General features: G+C 44.2%; 1 protein-coding gene across 2 annotated transcripts in view; it reads left to right on the forward strand.

Moving 5' to 3' along the window:
* Positions 1-22,967, forward strand: part of FRMD4B (FERM domain containing 4B) — a 117,336-nt gene that overhangs the window by 81,070 nt on the left and 13,299 nt on the right. For both annotated transcript variants that reach the window (XM_065407405.1, XM_065407406.1), the window contains 7 exons: positions 99-185; positions 17,584-17,660; positions 18,901-19,039; positions 19,538-19,679; positions 20,211-20,344; positions 20,428-20,547; positions 21,870-22,098. In XM_065407405.1, the coding sequence (XP_065263477.1) occupies positions 99-185; positions 17,584-17,660; positions 18,901-19,039; positions 19,538-19,679; positions 20,211-20,344; positions 20,428-20,547; positions 21,870-22,098 (928 nt within the window). The remainder of the gene's footprint in view (positions 1-98; positions 186-17,583; positions 17,661-18,900; positions 19,040-19,537; positions 19,680-20,210; positions 20,345-20,427; positions 20,548-21,869; positions 22,099-22,967) is intronic.

Raw genomic sequence — 22,967 nt, forward strand, 5'->3', positions numbered from 1 at the left:
TGATACTTGTCACAGAATGAAATTGGTAAATACTATATAATCTTTGAGGCTCTTAACTCCTCATTAGATCTTGGTTCTTGTGTTCTTCCATTTTATAGGATAAACAAGGAATCCCGTGGTGGCTTGGCATCAGTTATAAAGGAATAGGACAGTACGACTTACAAGACAAAGTCAAGCCTCGAAAAGTAAGTTGTTTTTTTGCCATGTCAAAATACAGCTTTTTTTTTTTTTTTTTAAGCCATAGCTAGTTAGAGTCCTGAGGAAAATGAAAGCTTTAGACACCATGAATTCCGGAAAACTGAAGGGGAAGACATGCTTCCTCTCCAGCAGATAGACAGTGCAAACTCTTAATGTGCAGTACAAAAGTTTGGTTCACAGGTGCTTCTAATGAGTTTGATGGTCTCAGTGCATTCGCTACTGGACTTTTAACAACCTCACTAGGTCATCCCACAGTATGAAGCAATTTGGTGTAGCTGGGGGGTCTCTGCTTTACATGGGTTCAGAGTTATTGGTCCTGGCTTTAGTTTTTCCTCAAGCAGAATCTCCATTGACGTACGTGTGTGTGAGAGAGAGAGAGAGATGATCAGTGGATCAGGCCATAAGATCAGTCCAGTGTCTCATATGGGTGAGATGCTGGTTGAATCCTTGGTGAAGCTGCAGGCCAGTCAATGCAACTGCTGATTCCCAGGATGTGTGTAACTGTAGGCGGTGGGTTGAGAACATGTGCTTGAATATCCGAGGCTGCTCTTTCCTCCTCATCCCCCTCTGCGTATTTGAGTAATTCCTGCCAATAATCTCAGGTACCGAAGCACAGGGCCCTGTATTCCCTCGCTGGCTCCCTACAAGTCATCTATCAGCGCACCCTCACAGGCCCCTCTGCTGGCAAGCTGTCCTCCCGCCCAAGCACGTGATGTGCGCGGGAACTATTCCAGCTCAACAACTGATTAAGTCCCATTCAGAGCTTGGAATGAGCCCTGGAGGTCTTTGGAGAACTGGTTTCCTAGAATGGGTGGAGGAGGTTTCGTCACGTGTGCAAGTTGTCCTGTGGGGGGGAATACACCTGGTTTCTCTCTTGTAGCCGTGTCTCCTCTGTCCCCATGCAGAACTGGTTTTCTGATGTGCTTCCTGCCCCCAGGCTTTGGGCAGTAGCTCACAGGAGCGTGCGTGCTGCCAGCAGTCACTTCAGATCGGTTTAGATCATTGTGCGCTTGTCCAGGAGATGGAAAGTTACACAGGAGGAGTGAGCCTGTGGAACAAAATTGGCGGGCACATATTCTGGATGAGCTTCTAGAAACATGGCTATAGGAAAGTGTGAGATCCACTAGTAGCAATTCAACGTGCTAATAAGACCCACACTGTGTCACTGTCCTCTCCCTTTTGACAGTCAGCTACTGATTGATTCCTTTTCTTGAGCTAACTTGTCACCAAGATCAATCTCTTAAATTTCTCTCTTGTTCTATCCAGTGAAAGGCCTTTCTTTAGTCCCAGGACTTTCTGCTGTTCACATACCACAGTGACAGAGTAGGTTTGATTTGGGTGTAAGATTATAAAATAGCCAAGACTGGTAAAAGATCAAATCAACACAGATTCACAAGGATGACCATGCCTGATGTACTCCCAAGCATTGGCTGAGTACAGATAGTACATTAGTAAATGGGTCGGCAAGTGGAGGTTAGGAATCTCATCCTCTGGGCACCCCTCGGCATTGTTGCAAACACTTGCAACACCATGGTAGATGGGGCCAGTCATGTCCAGCACCCAGGGCAAGAAAGTGTGCGTGCAGCTGAACCAGTTCTCAGTTTAATTCCTTTTGTACCTATGGGCTTACCGTTCTCAACACCAGCTGGGCAGCTTGGGAAACTCCATGTTCTTTAAGGTTGCCAGGGCCCAAATGCCAACAGTCACATCTTGCCACCATTACACCTGTGTCACTCCCTCTAAAGTCAATGGGAGTTTTGTGTACAAATCGGTGCCAGGCTTTATAATGGAAATGTTTGCAGACCATTCACAGCAGTGCCATTTGGGTGCCTTGCAGTAATTTTAACTACCCAGTTTGGAGTACAGAACAAAGAGGGAGGAGAAGCATCAAGGTCGTCAGAAAGTCTGATGCCAATAGGCTGTTTGAAACAGTGACTTAGTTTAACACAAGAGGTCATGGACCAACATTGAGGAAGAAATTAATGTGCAAACATTACACAAAGGGTGGTTCCGGGTTTGGAATATGAAACAAACTGCTAAAGTTAGCAGTGAGAGTAGTAATTAGGGAGCTCAGTTTCAAGGGAGAAAGGGATACATAAGGAAATAGAGGTGATCGGATACTGACTAGATTTGGGGGTTAAGATATATTGCAGAACTGTTCATCTTCACACAGAAGAGGTGCAGGGCATTTGCTCCGGTTGAATTACATTCACACTCCGTGTCGGCCTCTGCCATTTGCTTTTGGCTAGAAATAGTCAGTGTAAATTCATTTTTATTAAGTTTTCAAATCAGTGAATATATGGGAAGATCTATCCAGAGGGAGAGGAGTCTGTGTGGCTCATCTAAATGTCTGTCTAAATCTGTGGATACTCCGCACCACATCCAGCAAATATGATCATCTTTCCAGACAGTGGGGGAGAGGGATGAGCCATGTAGCATGTAGACTCTACCTTTCTGCACTGAAATGCCGATAGCATTTGATTTTCAGGAAATTTCTTGCTTTGCCCTTCTGAATGGAGCCAGGCTGGCAATAGCCCAGATGGCAGGCCCTGCACAAGAATTATCCTGCTGTTTGTCTCATGGATCAAAAGTCCTCTGCTACATATCCTTAACCAGTTGGGAAGGAGTTAAGGGAATCCCTATTGTGATCTACCCACCAAGATAGAGACCTTAAAAAGTGAATGTGTGTTTGATTAGCAGAGTAAGAGAGAGATGCCATGTTAAAAGGTAACCAACAGCAAGCTGGTTTTCCTGTTTTTAAATGTATGTGGGCTTGTCTACACTTACCGGGGGATCCACTAGCGGCGATCGATGCATCGACGGTCGATTTAGTGGGTCTAGTGAAGACCCGCTATATCGACTGCAGATCGCTCTCCCATCGACTCCTGTACTCCACCGAATCGAGAAGAGTAAGGGGAGTCGACAGGAGACACTCTCCCATCGACATCGTGTAGTATGGACCCTGCGGTAAGTAGATCTAAGTTATGTCGATTTGAGTTACGCTATTCACGTAACTAATTGCTTTGCTTAGCTCGAATTTCCCCTGTAGTGTAGACAAGACCTACGATTGTTTGGTGTACAAACATCTACAGATACTTGCTGGGGCTGGAAAGCTTCTGAGGTTTCAGGTCTGGCACTTTTAGCAGGAGTCTACATTGTTATCCCCAGCGTGCTGGCTAAGTCCCAACACAGTAATTGAATGCTGCCTATTCCTGTACTCCACATTCTGTAAAGGCTACTGCTATTGATGGCTGCCTTTTTTTTATTTAATATTGTTTTCCATTGATAACATGCACTCATCAGAAACTCTCCAATTAAAAAACACATTAACTTGTAGACCCACTCGGATTGACACAATACCAACGAAAGGACAATGAAAAACCCTCCTCCTTAAATATAGGAATCTCAGGCCACCCAAATAGCTCTAGGCAGAAAAGGCCATGTGTAAATACATGAGCCCTACTGCATACTGAAGGTCAATAGACTGGATCAGCAAGGCGAGTGAGATCCAGAGTTAAGAGCCCCTCACTGAAAGCACCTTCTGAAACAAAAATGGATGAAATAATCTCTACATATTTAATCTGCAGTCTGGCCAACGCTTATGCCTGTAATGTTACCCATGTGAGCAGTCCCATAAAGCGGGCTACCCTTTTGCACGAGTGTTGACCTGGCCAGAACCATAGTTTGTCATCAAGGGCCCAGTCTTCATGTGAGCAGTCCTGTTAAAGTTAATGGGACTGTTCCTGAAGGAATGCCTCATCTGAGGAAGGCTTTCCAGCCCCACCAACTATCCTGTTTCTTCACACACACGCACACCCACATGTCAGTTACTACCGATATATTGATTATGATTGGAAGTAGTTTGAAGCTAAAATGGTCCCTTCTCTTAAAAGCCCGTCTTGCCCCACTGAAGTTAGTGACAGTTTTGTCACTGGCTGCAGGGGGAGCTGAGGGAATCACTCTGCTCCTGTGCTGCGATATGCTGACAATGGACAAGTGGGGTTTGGTTGTTTGCAGGGCCGGCTCCAGGGTTTTTGCCACCCCAAGCAGCAAAAAAAAAAAAAAGAAGAAAAAAAAAAAGCTGTGATCGCGATCAGCTCTACGCCGCCACTTCAGTCTTCGGCGGCAATTCGGCAGCTGGTCCTTCCCTCCGAGAGGGACTGAGGGACCCGCCGCCGAATTGCCGCCGAAGAGCCGGACGTGCCGCCCCTCTCCGTTGGCCGCCCCAAGCACCTGCTTGCTGGGCTGGTGCCTGGAGCCGGCCCTGGTGGTTTGTTTTTTTAAAAGTATCGTTCTTGCTGTCATCTCTGAAGACCAAGGCAATTTTCACGAATGAGAGGCAATGGACTCCATATTGGCTACACACTATAGTGTCCGTATGACTCAGGTGATAAGTGCTCTGGAACATAAGATCATTAGGACATACAATGCATGGCTTCAGAACCCACATCCAGGTTTAAACTCATGCCCAGGATTAATGCTGCTGTCCTATTATGGCAGTGGTCTCCAAACTTTTTTGATTGCGCACCCATATCAGTAAAAAAATTTTGAGCATGCAACCCCTGCTGCGCCGGCTCTACCAAAAAAAAAAAAGCTGCTCGGACTTCCGCCTGAACTGTCGAAGCAAAAAAAACAACAAAAAACGCTCCTCCTGCCGCGCACCCCCCAAGGATCCTCTTGCGCACCCCCTGGGGTGTGTGCACCCCACTTTGGAGACCACTGTATTATGGTACCAGCCTCTCTTCAGTTCATATGGTAAAGTAAGGTGCATTCTGCTCATCTTTGTTGATTGTCCAGATGTTATTTAAGATGTTGTTCCCATTCCAGAATCCTTGTTGAATAGATTAAGCGAGAACACTGGTATCCTGGCCAGCGTTCCTTTTCTAAATAAAACAGGTTTTAATGTCCAAAGCCCTATGCGCCCATTTAGTATACAGGATGAATCTTCATTTGCCTACAACAACATCCAGCTTATTAATATGTAAAGTGGTTTGGGCTGCCTTTGTGTCTGAAAATGAATCTAGATTCCATTATGTGCTGTAATAAACCACTGTATGGTGATCAAATGAGAACGGAAATTTGAAAAGATAATAGCAACATTAGTCAAAAAGTAAGTAAGTTCAGCTAAGTTTTCTCCTGCTCTGTCCTATTCCTGTATTCAAGTTACAGTACTTAATGTAGTCCTAATGCCTAAATAGAAAAAATGAATCTAATTATGGAGTTGTATTAAAGCTACAGATATTTCAATATCAATTTCCTTCACCACACGATAGCATTGTTAAAGCATACTAGCTTTGAAAATGGATAATGCTTATCATAGGTATTTACAAAATGAAGTAAAAGGTATCTAAATCTTGATGCTTCACGTTTTCTCTTATAGAACTATTTCTTAATATACATTTTCTGTCCTGCATTGTTCAGCTGTTCAGAATACAATAGTATTGGCACTGAATTCTCAGCAGGCTATTCTAATTATGCAAAGATCCCATTTGCTTTGTGTGTTTCTCACCCAGGGGAAGCCTTTGATTTAGAATCCAGATACTGACTGAAAGTAAACACAGAGCTTTAATAAGACTATTCTATGAAAAGCAGTGACTTCCAGATGCAGACTGTTGTTTGAGCTTCAGCCCTCTAAGGACACACTTGTTTTATGTTGGTTTGCTTGGTTGTTGCAAAATTTCTGTGGATTTTACCGGGAGGGTAAAACAAGTGAGACCATGGTTTGATTTTCTGAGACATTAGAAAAAATACTTCATCGGTAGAAAAAGTTCTGTAAATCTCTCCTTCTGACTAAGGGTTTAATATACAGAAACTCACTCTCCCTGAGTTACCAGCACAACATTAGTTATAAAACCCAATGTCCAATTGTAGGATCCCATCTGGTGAATACGGTTGGAGAAGGATATTAATTCTCATGTGCACACACAAACTACTTTGAATATGTTTTCTGATTTTCTTTTGAAAGGAGAAAACATGTACCAGCAGATGAGATGCTTAAAACAAAAAGGATGTAATCGGCACATTCCATGCACCACTGACCTGTGCAAATGATCACTTACAGTGTATTAAAAACCAAAGAGCCTAAGGATTCCAGCCTCCGTAATTGTGAGGATAATATGGTTCTGGCCAAGTCCAATAAAAATGTCCTCAGCTCAGCCCCAGAATTATACTGTGCACCTTGTTATTCAATAGCTGTGCTTGGCCGAACTAATCACAGAGCTCTCAAAGCTAGAAGTTCTATGTTTTGAGTCTTCAGATTTTCACTCCCCATTAAGATGATCTGGGGAATCACCCAGCCATTTTCTTGAAGAAAGCTATAGGCAGAAAAGACTGATAGGGTGCATTAAGTAAATTGCCTCCTAGAAACTTCTGGTAAATATTTCTCCCCCAAAATGGGCTCTCGCCACAACGTCCAGCATGCCTGGAACATTGCCATCAGCCTTGTATAGAAAATGTTCAAGTAAATTTGCTTTTCTTCAGCACTTCGGGCCTGATTGACCACTCTATTATTTCAGGGTTTTTCTGCAATTAATATGTCTCATTGCTTCCTTATACTCCCCCATCTGTCTGTATCCACCTGTTGTCTCTCATCTTATACTTGGATTGTAAGCCGTGTGATGGAGTGCTGAGAGATGGACCCTGGTTCCTGTGAGGAGGCCTAATTGGCCAGGGGTGTGCCTGATTACCAGGCCAGACTGGGGTAAGGAAGTTAATCAACTAATTAGCCAATAAACAGGCAAGAGGTTTAAAAAGAGGAAAGGAAAAACAGGAAGGAAATGCTTAAAAAAGGAATGGGGTGGGGTGGAGAGAGAGAGAGAAAAGGTGAGTGAAAGGCTAGAAGAGGCTGACAAGGTGAGTTCTCTGAGTAGACGCCCCTCAGGTCCTACCCCACTTTGGAGAAGGGACCAGAAAGCTGGAAAACAGTGCCAAGGTGGATGTCCCGATATGCACTGGTGGAGGTATTGAGACAAGCAAGAAGGTCTCAGAGCGGCCTCTGTTTTTGGAAAGGGGCAGGCATGTGATAGGCATGCCCTGTCACACAGGGAATGTCTTTGTTTTGAGTTTGTACAGTGCCTAGCACACTGAAGTCCTGGTTCAGGTCTGGGGTTCCAAAGTGCTACCATGATAGAAATAAACCATTAATAATAAATAAAAAAGTAGTCCAATAAAAGCACAAGTCTAGGGTGTGATTCACCATCATGCTATCTCAGTTTTAATCCAAGTACCACTGGCACTTCTTGAAGTCTGGATCTGTTTCAGAAATAATAGCAGAAGATCTAGTGGAGAGTTTCTTCTAACTTTTCATAGTAATAAATCAGTTATATGACTTTTAAAGGTTTCTTTCAAGCAAATATTTCTGCCAAGAAAATGTAATGTTTGCTGAGGATGATGTTAATCCATTTGTTTTACCATGCAATTGCATCCATTCTTCTGATGAAGTTTCTTACAGAGAAAAATAAAATTAACAATTGTATACAATGATTTCATTTTCTCCAAAGCTGTATAGCACAGTCTGGTTGCGTGAATCATTGGCTGACGTACACATGTTCTACAACATCCCTAATTTTAGTTGCTTCATCACAGTCTGCTTTGCATTTAAGTGACTATCAAATATTGCCAAAAACGACCGCTTCCCTTGCAAAGGCATCACTTCCTTTAAATTGGTACAACAGTGTGGTCTATAATCAGAGTTTTTCCGGATCAGAAATGACCACCTCTCTCATAGAGCCTCTACCCAGCATCTTCATTATATGAAAAGTTTCCTTTAGAAGCTTCAGTGGACAAATGATTGTAACCCACACAAGTGCATGCACAATGAGCCAGACTCTGCCCAGTCATAAGCAGGCATAAATCGACTGCAGTTGTGTTTTCCACCAGGGTACACAAAGGCTGATTCTTTCTCCTTCCCTCCCTCTCTGTTTCCCACCTGTTGAGGCTACATGGCTGATTTAGATTAAGCACATTTCTCTTGAACTAACCCTAACTTTTATGAGTTTATGGCTTATTGCATTACCTGTATAGTAGAACCTTAGAGGTATGAACACCATAGGAATGGGGGTTGTTCATAACTCTGAAATGTTTGTAACTCTGAACAAAACATTATGGTTGTTTTTCAAAAGTTTACAACTGAACATTGACTTAATACAGTTTTGAAACTTTACTGTGTAGAAGGAAAATGCTTATGCTACTTTCCCTTTATTTTTTTAAAATTTTTAACACTAAATTTGCTTTTATTTTTTGTTGTATTTGTTTGGGGGGGGGAGGGGGTTGTTTTTTGTTTTGGTCTCTGCTGCTGCCTGACTGTGTACTTCCGGTTCCAAATAAGGTATGTGGTTGACTGGTCAGTTTGTAACTCTGGTGTTGGTAACTCTGAAGTTCTACTGTATGTAACTCCTCCCTCGGTCTTACGGCACATTTCCCCCTGAGCATTTAGCCAGCTCAGAAAAGATCTGTCCTACAAACAAAGCCCCAGAGTTCAGCTCCAGATCTGAATATGAATTTTGCGGCTATTTCTCATTTGTTACCATAAATTTCCCTGAAGTAGGAAAATCAGGTTTAGATTGTAAGCTCTTAGAGGCAGAGACTGTCTTTTTGTTCTGTGTCTATACAACACATTCGGGTCCTGCTAAATTACTTATGGGTGCTACTGCTATAGAAATAATACAGTAGAGTAGTTTTGTATGAACAACCTGGAGAGCCCATCTGCCTGATATGGGGCTTCATACAAAGAAGAATCTAATGAATGGTATATTTCTGTATAGGATTATTGTTTCATAATATGTCCTGATGATTCTGTGATGTTTTTCATATATACCTAGGATATGTTTGATTATTAGAAATACAGGTAGTTGGGTTTGTGATGAGTGGGAGAACCGCATGGTGAATTGCCTGCCTGGTGCGAAGGTTGCGGATCGATTGAGACATCTAGATAGACATCTATGCAATGCTGGGGAGGAGCTGGTGGTTGTGGTACATGTAGCTACCAGTGACATAGGGAACTGTAGGAGAGAGGTCCTAGAGGCCAAATTTAGGCTGCTAGGTAGGAGATTAAAGTCCAGGACCTCCATGTTAGCATTCTCTGAAATGCTTCCAGTTCCATGTGCAGGGCCAGTTAGACAGGCAGAACGGCAGGGTCTCAATGCATGGACAAGAGGATGGTGTAGGGAGGAGGGGTTTAGGTTTATTAGGAACTGGGGAGCCTTTTGGGAAAGGAGGAAGGATGGGCTCCACCTAAACCAAAATGGAACCAGATTGTTGGCATCATAGGCGCCGACTCCTATGATGCACCCACCGGCAGCCAAGCTCTCCACCCCGCGCCCACGTCACCTCCTCCTCCGCCTCCTCCCCTGAGCGTGCCGCGTCCCCGCTCCTCCACCTCCCTCCCAGCGCTTGCCGCCGTCAAACAGCTGTTTGGTGGGGTAGCAAGCTCTGGGAGGGAGGGGGAGGAGCGGGAACGTGGCGCGCTCAGGGGAGGAGGTGGGGCCAGGGAGGGGATTTGGGGAAGGAGTCGGAATAGGGGCAGGGAAGGGGCAGGGACTTTGGGGAAGGGGTTGGAATGGGGGTGGGGCAGGGGCAGGAGGGGGCGGGGCAGGGGTGGAGTCGGGGCAGGGCCGCGGATAGAGGGGGATCAAGAACCCACCAGCACAAGCAGAACTCGGCGCCTATGGTTGGCATGTAAAATTTAAAAGGTTGTAGAGGAGTTATTAAACTAATGGCTGGGGGACAGATGCAGAAGAGCACATGGTGTGCACAGCCATTCCTTAGGGGATTTATTAAAGGGAATACTCTGTATCCTCGTAAAGAGAAGAGGATCGAAGTCGCTAAAGCACAGGTAGGCACAGAAAAGAAACAGTGAAACAAAAAAGAGTCCCATTCAGTTGCGTCACATGAAGACAACTAAATACTGACAAATTTGATAAGTGCTTGTATATAAATGCAAGAAGTCTAAATACTAAGATGAGTGAACATGAGTGCCTGGTATTAAATGAGGATACCCCTTCACATAATACAAGAACCAGGAGTCACCCAATGAAATTAATAGGCAGCAGGTTAAAAACTAACATAAGCAAGTATTTCTTCACACAACGCACAGTCATCCTGTGGAACTGGTGGCCAGGGAAGTTGTGAAGGCCAAAAGTATCACCAGGTTCAAAAAAGAATTAGATAAGTTTGTGGATGAGAGGTCCATCAATGGCTATTAACCAAGATGGTCAAGGATGCACTCCCATGCTCTGGGCATCCCTAAATCTCCAACTGTTGGAAGCTGGGCCTCGATGACGGGAATACTTGCACTGTTCTGCTCATTCCCTCTGAAGCATCTGGCACTGGCCACTTTCAGACAGGAGACAGGGGTCCTGTCTGACCCAATTATGTCCAGCCTTATGTTCTTAATATTCTTACTTCTCCTACTCACTTTCAGTTAAGTGTTTTTCTTTTCTGCCTTGTAACATAGACTGATGAATGTAACCCGGTTTAGAATGATATAGAAATGCAGGTATGTTAAAAATAGACCCAAAGAAATCCTTCGGGTGTTGCTGTTGATAAGTGAAGTCCTGCTTAGTGCTTATGAACAATTAGCCATTGCTAACTAGCTTTGCATCTCTGAGGATCTTCTCAGGTCTTTAACAAACCATTACAGGGCCAAATTCTGCACTTTGAACCACACATATGTCTCCCATTGCTTAATGGGGGTCTTGAATGATCTAAGTGGATGGAGAAGAGTTTTTATAAACACTTCTTATCTCAGGTGCATGTACCAGGAGCAAGGCACTTTAAACAGATTGCAAAATGTTTGCAAAAACATTTTAATTATTTCTAATTGGTCTTCCTGCCTTCAAAAGCCAGTATGAAGTTCCCAGATTGGTTTGCGACTCTTTCCATTTTGCTATATGTATATTTTAGGAAAGGTGAAAATGTAGGTAGGATTGTACAGAGTTAGGTCAGGTATAGTGGGGAAAGGATTTATGAAGTGGGAGTTTATTGGAGTATAGACCTCTGGATTTGGCCCCTGATCTGGAAAAACTTATTTGTAAGCCATTTGTACAAGTCTGTTTCACTCCCTTTGATTTTTCTCCAGTCCTCAGTGGCCTTTCTTTTCCTGGCCATCCCTTATGGCCTGTCTCTACTGCTTTAAAAAAAACAATGAAACACCTTATTTTACTCATCAGTAATTGAAGATAATTAGATTTTATTTGCTTATTTATTTTTGAGTTCCTCTATATAAATATTATTTGCCCACCCTTATTCCGTGATTACCTAGACAGTCATGTGTCTTTCTAAAAGGACAGTATGGCATCATAGTTAGCTTTATTTAAACCATTTCAGATTAAAAGCTATTGGAAAACTGTGTGTGTGTTAAATATGCATACAGAAAATTCAGAAAAGTGATGGTTTTGGAGAGAAAAAGCTTTAGGTAGCTAAGTTTTTCTGACCCTAGGAGAGTATATTGTTTAGTCATATGAGTTATTAACGAACAGGATATTATTTCTTAGTTGTTATTTGAAAATATGATATGCTGTAACTACATATCATGAACCCACAGATCCCTGGTACAGCAAACTGTAGCCTTCAAAACAGTTATTGATTTTCAGCATTTCTCATGTCAATAGATGCAGCATAAAGCAAGTACAGCAAAAGTCATATGCAAGCATAAACTTCTCAACATATCTATTAGTGCATGCTACAGAAACATGTCAAATGCGTATAGATTATGAACTACTAGGAACTACTGTTCTCAACAATATTTGCTACTTGTTTGGTCATACAGGCGCATAATAAAAAATGCATATTGCTATTACAACATATGAGTGTTAAGAGTGATGCACAAAAAGCAGTGAAATGACTTTGGTGCTGTATCTCAGATCGCTGATATGGAGTGCATATTATTAACACACTTTTACAGTACATGTGGCAATGGCTCTAGTAAAGCCAAATACTGTGTGGTATGAACTTTCACTGTAATGTTACTATAACACAGGGACTTCACATTGAATTTAGTACTTCTGAAAGCACTCAACACACAACCTCTACACACACCAATGGCTGTACAATAACGCCAATAATAATACTGCAATACTTAAAATTTTCAACTTCAAAGTACTTTCTTAACTGAGGCTATGTCTACACTACCCGCCTGAATCGGCGGGTAGAAATCGATCTCTCGGGGATCGAATTATCGCGTCTCGTCGGGATGCGACATTCGATCCCCGAATCGACGCTTGTACTCCACCAGCGGAGGTAGGAGTAAGCGCCATCGACGGGGGAGCCGCAGAGGTCGATTTGCCGCCGTCCTCACAGCGGGGTAAGTCGGCTCCGATACGTCGAATTCAGCTACGCGAATAATTTGCGTATCTTAAATCGACACCCCCCCCCCGTAGTGAGGACGTAGCCTGATTAACCCTTAAACACCTTTGGGCGATAGGTGCATTAAGTATTTACAGAGTAGTAAGTGGAGACACAGACAGATCAAGTGAATTAACACGAAACAGAAAGGCAGTCAGTAGCAGAATTAGGAGCTCCTGGCTTACAGACTTGATGTCTAAACTGCAACTCTCTTTCTGCACTAAATAGAAGAAATGCTGTAACTTTTAATTCCTGCATGCTGGCTGATCTTAGCGCTCAATATCCAGACCGTTTAAAATGAGCAAACACACTTGGAAATATGGGGACAGGGGAAAAGGTCAAGCCCTCGTGACTGACTAACAATGTAAACTGCCCATGCCATCTCTGAAATGAGCTAAATAACGAACTCCATGCCCCACGGCTGTCTCACCAGAACTTCTCACTAGCCCTACAATCCATTTATAAATGCTATTTCTCCATTATGGGAAGACAGAAAAGAGTCTACAAAATTAGTAAATGGCTAAAAGTGTCTTCATATGACACCATTTTACGTAGCGGATTGTCTTTTAATAATAAATATCAATCGGAGACCGAATTCTACAGAATGATAGGGGCAAAAATACCTTGTCCGAGTAATTTTCCCTAATGTGTAACTTACTTACATTTGTGAGCAAGATTAGTAGAGATTTGGCAAAAGATGGGTCAACATACATGAATATAGAAGAATATGACAGATCTCTAGGCTGAAAATCCTACTTTGTGAGATCTGCATATGGGACCTCCTCCCTTCCCCCGCTACATAAAACAGGAATATCGGCCACTTCTGCAGCGCTATCCCACTCACAGAGGCCTCTCCATAGGTCCAGATCCCTTATGCCCCCCACCAACACTACAGAGAATCCTTGTTAAAAATACTGCAGCCCTCACCTCTGTTACCTGTTCGGCTGGGCCTCCCAGAGGCAGTTGTGACTGGGGGACTGGGATCTAGTAGTGTGACTGCAATGGAGCCATGCTGAAAGGAAGTGGGGTGGGGAAGTCGGGCCAGAGGAATTATGGGGTACAGGGCCTTGTGTATAGGATCTTCTCTTTTATGGATTCCTGGGGGTCCTCGAGCTTTGAGGCAGCTCCCACAGCCTTTTCCATAGTGGGGAGGAAAGGAGACAAAGCTCACCCCTCACCAGAAGGCTGTGGGGTTTCCATGAGGGGATCTCTCAGATTTTCTTCTCCAGAGCACAGCAGGAGCTGGTCTGGACCTGGGGGCCCTAACTAGTACAGATATGTTTCAGGGTAGCAGCCGTGTTAGTCTGTATCCGCAAAAATAACAGGAGTACTTGTGGCACCTTAGAGACTAACAAATTTATTAGAGCATAAGCTTTCGTGGGCTACAACCGGGTTGTAGCCCACGAAAGCTTATGCTCTAATAAATTTGTTAGTCTCTAAGGTGCCACAAGTACTCCTGTTATTAGTACAGATATGCTTAACTGCACTAAGCACAGCAGGGTTTGGCAGTCCATTCATTTTCCCCTTCCTCCCCCGGACAATATTTACATTGGAGTTTTATCATGTTTGTTTGTGGGGGCCAGAATCTTTTCTCTGGAGCTTAGAGTCACAGAGGTGAGGGGATTGCACCTTAATCACATGCCAAACCCCATCTTGTTCGCACGGTTTTCTTGTAGAACAGGTTGTCTCTTGATTGTGTCAGTCACTTCGGCTTCCCACACCCTTCAGGTATCCAGGGAGCATTCAGTGTCCTTGCCAAAAAAAAAAAAAAATCCAGGGGAAGTGATAAAGGGGACAGGATTCATCATTAGTCAGTGATAAGACAGAGAGGGAGGCTGTGCGTCAGGGAGCTCTTATTTCAAGCATGCCCGTCGTTTTTTACAGGGTGTGGGACTTGAGCTGATGGGAAGTACAGTTGGAATGTAGCACAACTCTTCCTGTAGAACCTGTTACATTTCAGAGGTGAATGAGGGCCGTGGTAGGATTGTGCATTTGAAGCTGCCACCAGTGATCCTGAATTTGAAGCCACTTCAGTGGAAATCCCCTATGAAGTCTGCAGCGTTCCGCTGTCTTAAAGCATGTCCCTCCTCTGTGAAACTTCCTCCTGTGTTCTGAGTTTAGCTATCTGTGGGGAGAGGGTGGGATTGGGGAGGCGTTGCTGCTGATATAGCTGGTGATGTCAGCAATGTGTCAGCAGTGGGAGTTAAGCCTGTGAAACCAGAGTTACACCTAGGAGGCTGAAATTCAGCAGCAGAGGGAAGCGGAAAGCTGCTTGCTGGGGGAAAGGGGCTGGGGGGGAATGGTATCTTTTCTTTTTTAAACTTCGCTTTTGAAACAATTGGATTATAAACCAAACAAACGAGAAGCAAGATTGCACATTTTTGTGTAACTAGGTAAGTGTGGAGATTCAAGTGTATCATTTTGAGTAGTTCTGTATCCTGGCTATGCTTAGTAAAAATGTTGGTGCAGTATATGACAGCGCATGGACGTTCTTCAGAGAGGAGTAGGGGCATTTGTCTGCTCCTGTATATGTAGTTTCTGGGATACCGTATGTAATAGTGCTGTGGTGCCGCAGAGTTCAAGCTCTCTCTATGCACTGCGTTCTGGGATATTGCATTACTTATATTCTCGGTAGAATGAATTCATTTAGAAAATCCAGCTACTTCTTTATGGCTGGGAGCTTTTTGTGTTAATTTAATACAACAATAAGTAGATTTCCCCTTAAGCAGCACTGTTAAAAACATAACAGTAATCTGCAAATGTGATTGATTCTTTTAACCAAGGGTCATTTCTCATTACAGCATTTTTTAATTGAGCAGAGTTTATTAACAATAAGAAAAGAAAAGTTGTGGCAAAACAGGATTCCGTAGAGTGAAAGGTCACTGAAAGAATCGTCCCATAGTTTTCCACAAACATGTGAACTGGATTATGTTTTATTTATGACCTGGGATACGTGCATTTAAAAATGAAGCAGGACGTAATATTTAGCTTTATGAACCTTGACGTTACTTCATGTTGTGTATGTTTAACAGATGGAGTCTTACAGTGATGTGACATTTGAACTATTACCTAGAGATGAACAGTAATATTATATGTGATGGTGAATGAAATGTTTGATTAATTGGCTAAGAAATTTAAAGCCCAGTTCTGCCTGAAATAGTGACTTTGGAAATATTTGGACTTTGGACTTAGTGATATTCTGGAAGGAGGTGTTTCTTATTCATTGTGTCTTGGTGATTTTCAAAGCAAAGTTGCTCAGTTTGCAAATGAAAAGATTTCTTCCTCTTCCTCCTGCCCCCGCAACTGCAGCCCTGCGCTCAGCCTGGGCTCTGACAGTCTTTCCATCTCAGTAGGAGAGGGTCTGCAGGCTAAATTAAACCTTTGGCTACACCTGTCCCACTCCATTGTCAGATTATGCACTTAGTGACACCTGTGTAACCCCACTGGCATTAACTAGTTTTGCACAGGTGTCACTGCTGAAAATTAAAAAATCATCCCCTTCTGCAGCAAAATTCCACCACAGGGTGAAAGCTATGTTAAGAATGTGCCATGTTGAATGGATGCAAAACCTGCTATATTATCCCCTCAGGTAATGACTGAATGCAGAAGGAGTAGGGTAAGAAGATCCATAGGGAATTCCGACCCCCTGGCTGCAGATCTCAGGGCACTGGTGCAAAATGCCTCCCTGGTTATGCTGTCCTAGACTAGTGATTCCCAAACTTATTACTAAGGCAACTGCATTTTGTCTTTTTTGTGACCCACTCAGGGCCCAAATTTGGGGGGGGGGAGGAAACAAAATCATAGGCCAGCATCTTTCTTCTCCTCCTCCTTCCTCACCCCATCGAGGGAGCACTGACCACCCGCAGCAGCACCCTCTGCACCGGCACCACAACTCTAATCCCAGCCTGGGATGGAGGGGAGGCCCACCCCCCACCAGTGGCTCCTGTCCCTCGGGCCTGGCCTGGCTCCCCACTCTAGGTATTGTGACCTGGCGCGTAGGGTCGCAGCGCTTCTCAAGTTTGGCCCGGCAGCCCTGACGGAGGGATGGCTGGGAGAAACCGGAGTGGTGCTGCAACCCCATGCACCAGGTTGCAATGCCGGGGAGCGGGCAGCAGGGTCCATCCCTGCAGGATAGGAGCCGCCGCTGGCTGGTGACCATGGGAGGAGGCCTCATTCTCCAAACCCCTGTTCCGCACCAGGCCCAGAACCTTCCTGTGACCGACTGGTGGGTTGCAACCCATGACTTGGGAAACGCTGTCCTAGAGAACAGTTCTCTGGTCCCTAGCCGGCGGTTACACATTTCTTTATTAGCTGTATTCCCGTAGCACCTAGGCGCCCCAGTCAGGGACCAGACGCCATTGTGCTAGGTACTGTACAAACTCAGAACAAAAATCTTTCCCTGCCCCAAGGAGCTACAGGCTCAGGAAATGCTTAGAGGAGCGAGATATTTGAAGTTGCTCCTCCCAGACTCTCTTCCAGGGTGCTGTGCAGTCTCTCCCCCACCCCACCCAAAAATCTCTCAAAACCCCAAACCCAGTGGTTGCATTGAGCGTGTGCCAGGACTAGAACATGTCTTTCCCAAAGCTGTTGTTGCTTTGTTACTCCCCTGTGCACTCCACGACTGATTGGAGGAGCAAAGGCCAGAAGGAGAAGAACACATTATTTTACCTCACTTCTGGTGTGCAACGATTTATATTAGCTTCTTCGTTTAATCAGAGTAAAAAGTACTTTAGCACTCCTCCCGAGACAGAAAGTTTGATTAGACACAAACATTTAGCCACAAGATGAAATGTGTTATTGGCAAAGGCAGCTGCTTGCACAATTCAGATCTGCAATTTACAATACACTGTTTATAGCAAACATTGTAAGTTCGCTTTATGGGTCCTTTTTATCTTATAACCAGTGACTTTTGGCACAGTTAATCTTTAGCTGTAGCATGAGCTCCCCTGGGTTTGGTTGGAATGAATAATATGATGGAGGAAAGAGAGCAGTGATTCTTGGGGTGACTGTATTTTGTTTCTTTCTCTCTCCTCATACTCATAGTTATTTCAATGGAAACAGCTGGAAAATCTGTATTTCCGTGAAAAGAAATTTGCTGTGGAAGTTCACGATCCGCGCAGGTGAGACCAGAATGGTGGTGGTTGTAACTGAAAACCTTTAGACATTGGACAGTTAATCCTGGTGTCGACTGAGTTCTCGTTTCATTGAGCTGCAATGGACCAGGATTTCATTGTGACATAAAATTTTGATCTTCCTCTTCGCTTTGAGTTACGGGGCCCAGTCCTCAGGTCCAGGGCAGCAGAACAGGGCTGTATAAGGGCCACCGATCTGGTCTGTGGTTTCCAGTAACTAATGATAAGAAAGTTTCCTGGTAAGGCACAAAAAGGGCCTCAGGAATGATCTGTAATGTGGGGTGAAATTTTGAGGGGTATTTATAACGCTGCTCAGTTTCTCAGATCTGTTTCAAATTGCATATGGGCAGTTCCCAGGCGCGCTCATACTCTGTGGACCTGGTTCTGGTAAGCTCCAGTGGATGCTTATAGACACGCATTGCAGTAGCTGCAGAGGAGAAGTTTTCCTCCTATTTAGCTCCCCTCAGAACCCAGGGAGAGGCAGCTGACTCCACTGGGGCTGGAGTCACAGGGATTGCAGGGCCCATAGGACAGGGGGCATGACTCCCATAAATTCATGTACGTCTCTGGCCCAGCAGTGACTTCCGCCTCTTTAGCCCACAGCCTGTTCGTGGGGGCTGGAGGGAGCACCCAGTCAGAACATGAGTTCACAGTAATGCTGCCCTTCCGTGCACTTGTTTCACAGTCACTTCCATAAAGGACCACAATTTGCCCTGAAGAAATCCCCCTTCTTTCTGTTTCCATCTTCCTTCATCCCTCTCCCCTCCCCCCGTCACACCCCCTTCTCCATCAATGCTGCTTGCACCCAGCAATCTGCTTCCAGCTCCCTTCCATAACTGAAGTGCTGAAAGCTTTGGGATACCCCTCCATTCCCCCTGGCACATCCCGCACCATCTCTCTCATCCCTTCAGGATCCCTCTGCATTCCATTCTCTATTGTAGATTTATAACATGTCCATCCCTTTGCTTCTGATCTCAGCTGCAGGAGCAGCAGCTCCCTCCCTTTGAGCTCACTGTGTTGTAAAAGGAGAGGTTTTATGGCTGTGATTCAGTTCTGTAATAAACAGGGAAAGCATAGCAGCAGCAGACATGATGAGGAAGGATTTTTCTTCAGTAAAGGACGTAGCTCACAGGCTGCGTATTGGGTCTTGCCTGGTTCAGAAAAAGGCAGCTCTTATTTTAAACCGAAAAGGTACCAACCTCAGACTGCATTTCTTTTACCCCTTTAGAATTTCAGTGTCCAGAAGGACCTTTGGACAGAGCGGACTTGTAGTGCAAACCTGGTATGCAAACACTTCCCTGATCAAATCCATCTGGGTAATGGCAATCAGTCAGCACCAGTTTTACTTGGACAGAAAACAAAGCAAAGTAAGTTACCAGACATGTTACCATAAGCAAAAATTTCAACTCCCGTACTTGTACCTACTTCAATGTGCATTGTTCTAGAGATAAACTAGTCATGGAAGAAAGGCTACGAATTGGCTTTGTAGCTGTTATGCGATCTGTTAGATCAAATAACAATGCTATAGCTACATTATTCTGCCTCCAGTTAAGAGCTGTGGAAATGAAATCACAAAATGGGGGAATTATCACAGCTCAATGTTTAATCTACCCTGTGTCTGGCCTCTTTCCCACGTTCATTTTGAACAGGATACAAATAATAAAGGGGTTTTCCTTATGGAGATAGCCAGACTGTGGGGAAAATGCCAAGGAATGGAAAGCAAAGTGTAAAATCCCACACAGTGGTGTTGCATGCTTTCTTAATTTACTATGAGGAGAAGTGTGAAATGTCATCTCTATGACCCTTTGTTCTGAAGCTAGTTAGAAGTAACTTGATGATGCAGGATTGTGTTTTAACTCTTTCAGGCAAAAATTCCCTCAGCCAGAAGTTTGGATGATATTGCAATGGACCTGACGGAGATGGGGACACCAAAGGTTTCCAAACTCGTGACTTTGGAGGCAAAGAATCAGCTTATTATGGCCAGCAACGGCAGTTTAATCTCTTCAGGTAACATTTTTGCTTCAAGCCAACGGCAGGTCCTGTCAAAAAATGGTGAGGCCTATGTGCAATAAAGGAGAAAATGATGCCATTCGTTCGTAGCTGTGGTGAAGTAGATGTTAACGTAGATCAGATTATAAAGATTTGATTTTATAAGCATAACATACCAATTTTTTTTGTAAATAAGCGAAGAGACAAAAGAGCATTCTGGATAGTGTCTGTGTCATATATTTTTATCCCATACGTAATTTTGATACCTGTTTACTGAACCTGCAAACCCATAGCATTCTCTACAATCCAGGTGCATCTAAAAGTGAGTACATGCACATGTACTCTGCCATGTGTGAGAGAGAGAGAGAGAGGACAGCAGCTAGGGTTATCAGAAATTGGACCTCCAGCTCCCACTGAACTTCAGTGGGATTTGGTGCTTTAACTTCCTTAGGCAACTTTGGGAAATCAGGATTGGGCCCTTTGTTCTAGGCCAAGGAAGGAAATGGGTCTACCCCCAGAATCCACATTAAAGGTAACTCGTTGCTTCAGGGTCTCAAGATTCTGAGGTCAGCGAAGAGCAAAAGAAGGAGAAAATTATGGAACTAAAGAAGAAAGAAAAACTGCTGCAAGAAAAGCTGCTGCAGAAAGTCGAGGAGCTGAAGAAAATCTGCTTGCGGGAGGCGGTGAGGACTGTTGTTAAATTCCAGAGGAGTGCTGGCACACCTCCCCCTCAGGTTAATAACCCAGCGTCCTTTCCATTCCGCAGGAGCTGACTGGCAAAATGCCAAAGGAGTATCCTCTGAGTGTGGGAGAGAAACCTCCTCAGGTCAGAAGGCGTGTAGGCACAGCATTCAAATTGGATGATAACCTGCTTCCCAGCGAGGAGGTAGGCACAGCAACTTCAGGCAGCTTACTACCCATAGGGCAGCCAAAGCCCGGACTCAAACAGCGTCTAATACTCAGGCTCTTGCTGGTAGTGATTGGTGGTTTTACGTTCCTGATGTGTCAGTTCAGGTAGCAAACATTAAGCATCGGCTGCTGTAAGTTACCCCTGTTTGGGACCAGGCAGGGGTTGGCGTGTGCATGTGTCTGCTCTAAAACCAAGGGTAAAACTATCCAGTTCCGCAGCTAGGGTCCCATCCTGCTGCCCTTACTGAAGCCAAGCTCTCACTGACTTCAAAGGGAGGCTGGCAAAAGACAGCAAGCTCCCCTAGGGCGCGACCGTGCATCATTGACATCAGTGGAGATTTTACCATAGACTTCAGTGAGAGCAGGTGCTGTCCCTCAGTGCCTAGACATCACCCAGCACTATAATTCTGTGTTCTGCAGCTGCCTCGGGCTATAAATTGCACCCTTCGCTGGCAGCAGGGGTCACTGTGCCAGTGGGTGGGGATTCGGCTGCGTAGCAGGGCACAGATTCCACCCAGGGAGAGCTTTGTACTGTTCATAGATCTCAGTAAGGAGCTACGCAGGCAGAGGCTGCTTAGAGGGATGCGCTGAACACTCACAAGACTTCTTGCAGTCTCTGGGCCCACCATCACCATCCACTCTTTTCAGGGCTGTGCTGGCTGGCTTCGTTCTCTTAGTGGGATGTGGGATTGTGGGCACTTTGTACCCTTGTGTCCCAGGAGCTCTGTGCTCTGGATGACAACGCTGGCGTAACCCAAAGCTGCAACAAACGTACTTTGTGCTAAATCCTTTTGAAGCAAAACCCTTCCGACAGCATGCAGTAATGCACTGCGTAGCACTTCTGTCACCCAAACAGTAATTAGCTAAGTTTCTGACGCCCTGTGAGGTAGCTGTGATTATATCAATTTCATAAAGTGAAGCAGAGCGAGATTCCAAGCTGATATTCGCAAATTTTGACTTCAGTCCAAGCAGGTAGTGGTGAACATCACTGAACCCCACTGAACATCAGTTCGCTTGTTTAGGTGTCTTGACATGGAGTTAGATGTCTAACTTTAGGCACTTAGGTTTGAAAATTTTGGCCTGTGTAACCATCCCAAGGACACACAGTGAGTTCAGTGGAGTTAAGGAATAGAACTTGGGAATCTCTCTTAAGTACTAGACCATAACCATATACTCTTTTTGAGGATATTTCTGTGTTTTCATTTAAGGTTTCATTTTGTACACTGAATTTTATTTACTTGTACTTCGACCTGCAGTATCATGTAATAACGAAGAGCTAATGTTGTCATGAATCTGCAGGACCCCGCTTTGCAAAGCTTGGAGCGTAATTTCCTCATACAGCAAAAGATGGTGGAAGCCGCGAAGAAACTTGCCAGCGAGCCAGACATGTGCAAAAATGTGAAGAAGAAAAGAAAACAAGATTACACTGCTGCCATGAAAAAGCTTCAAGAGATCGAAAATTCCATAAATGAATACAGGATCAAATGTGGCAAAAAACCAACACAGAAATCAACCCTTATTTTGCCAGGTAAACACCAAGACTCCCCACGTTTCTGGTGAGGGCGATAGAGAATGTTCTTCAGTTCAGTGACAAGTTTTGTTTATATATTTGGTATATTTTTTTCCATGGCACTTGCATGGAAAAGGAAGATGTAATTAATGCATGGTATACATGCAACATTGTTCCTGTGCTGTACATAAGCTGTGGGTAGAACAGATCATAGGAGAGGCTAGGCACAAGTGCTGACATGTTCTAACATCAGAGACCAAAGGATTGTAGTATGCAGAAGGGCTGGCGGCATCTTCTCAGCCGAAACTGGTGTGGTACCTTATTCTGTAGCAGACTAGATGCTCTTTTATTTCTGAAATAAGCTTCAAGGATCTCTCAGCTGTTCCAGTGCCTCCTTATAATTCTCATCCCCTTGTTTTTATTTTACTGTGACAGTAGGAAGGAAAGTGGATGAATATTTCTGCAGGATGATAGCAAATGCTGGGAAAAGTCAGAAAAATAAGCAGGGAGCAAAGAATGTATGTCTTGATTAGAAATTATTAACTCCCCATAAGACAACAACAAAGCTGGGGTGTTCTCAACGTGCATTGTTGCATATAAGCTCCATAAGCCAGGCGTTTAACTTCTTAAACGTAGCAATGTGATGAGTGTGTGTGGATAGCAGCAATCCCTTTGCAAATAATGATTGTAAGGGAAATGTAGATGTCACTGCCTTCTCCATTCTGAAAGTAAGGCATGATCTGATTCCAGCCCCTTTGTGTGAGAGGTCAGTAATTAATACATGAGGCTAATTGAGGGAAGTTTTTTGGACTAGCAAAAGCTTAGTATATTGTGTCTTCTTTAAGTTTTCTATGCTGATAAATGGCTTTCTGACACATCTTCCTGCT

Source organism: Emys orbicularis, chromosome 7, assembly GCF_028017835.1.
Source record: "Emys orbicularis isolate rEmyOrb1 chromosome 7, rEmyOrb1.hap1, whole genome shotgun sequence".
Lineage (NCBI taxonomy): Eukaryota > Metazoa > Chordata > Testudines > Emydidae > Emys > Emys orbicularis.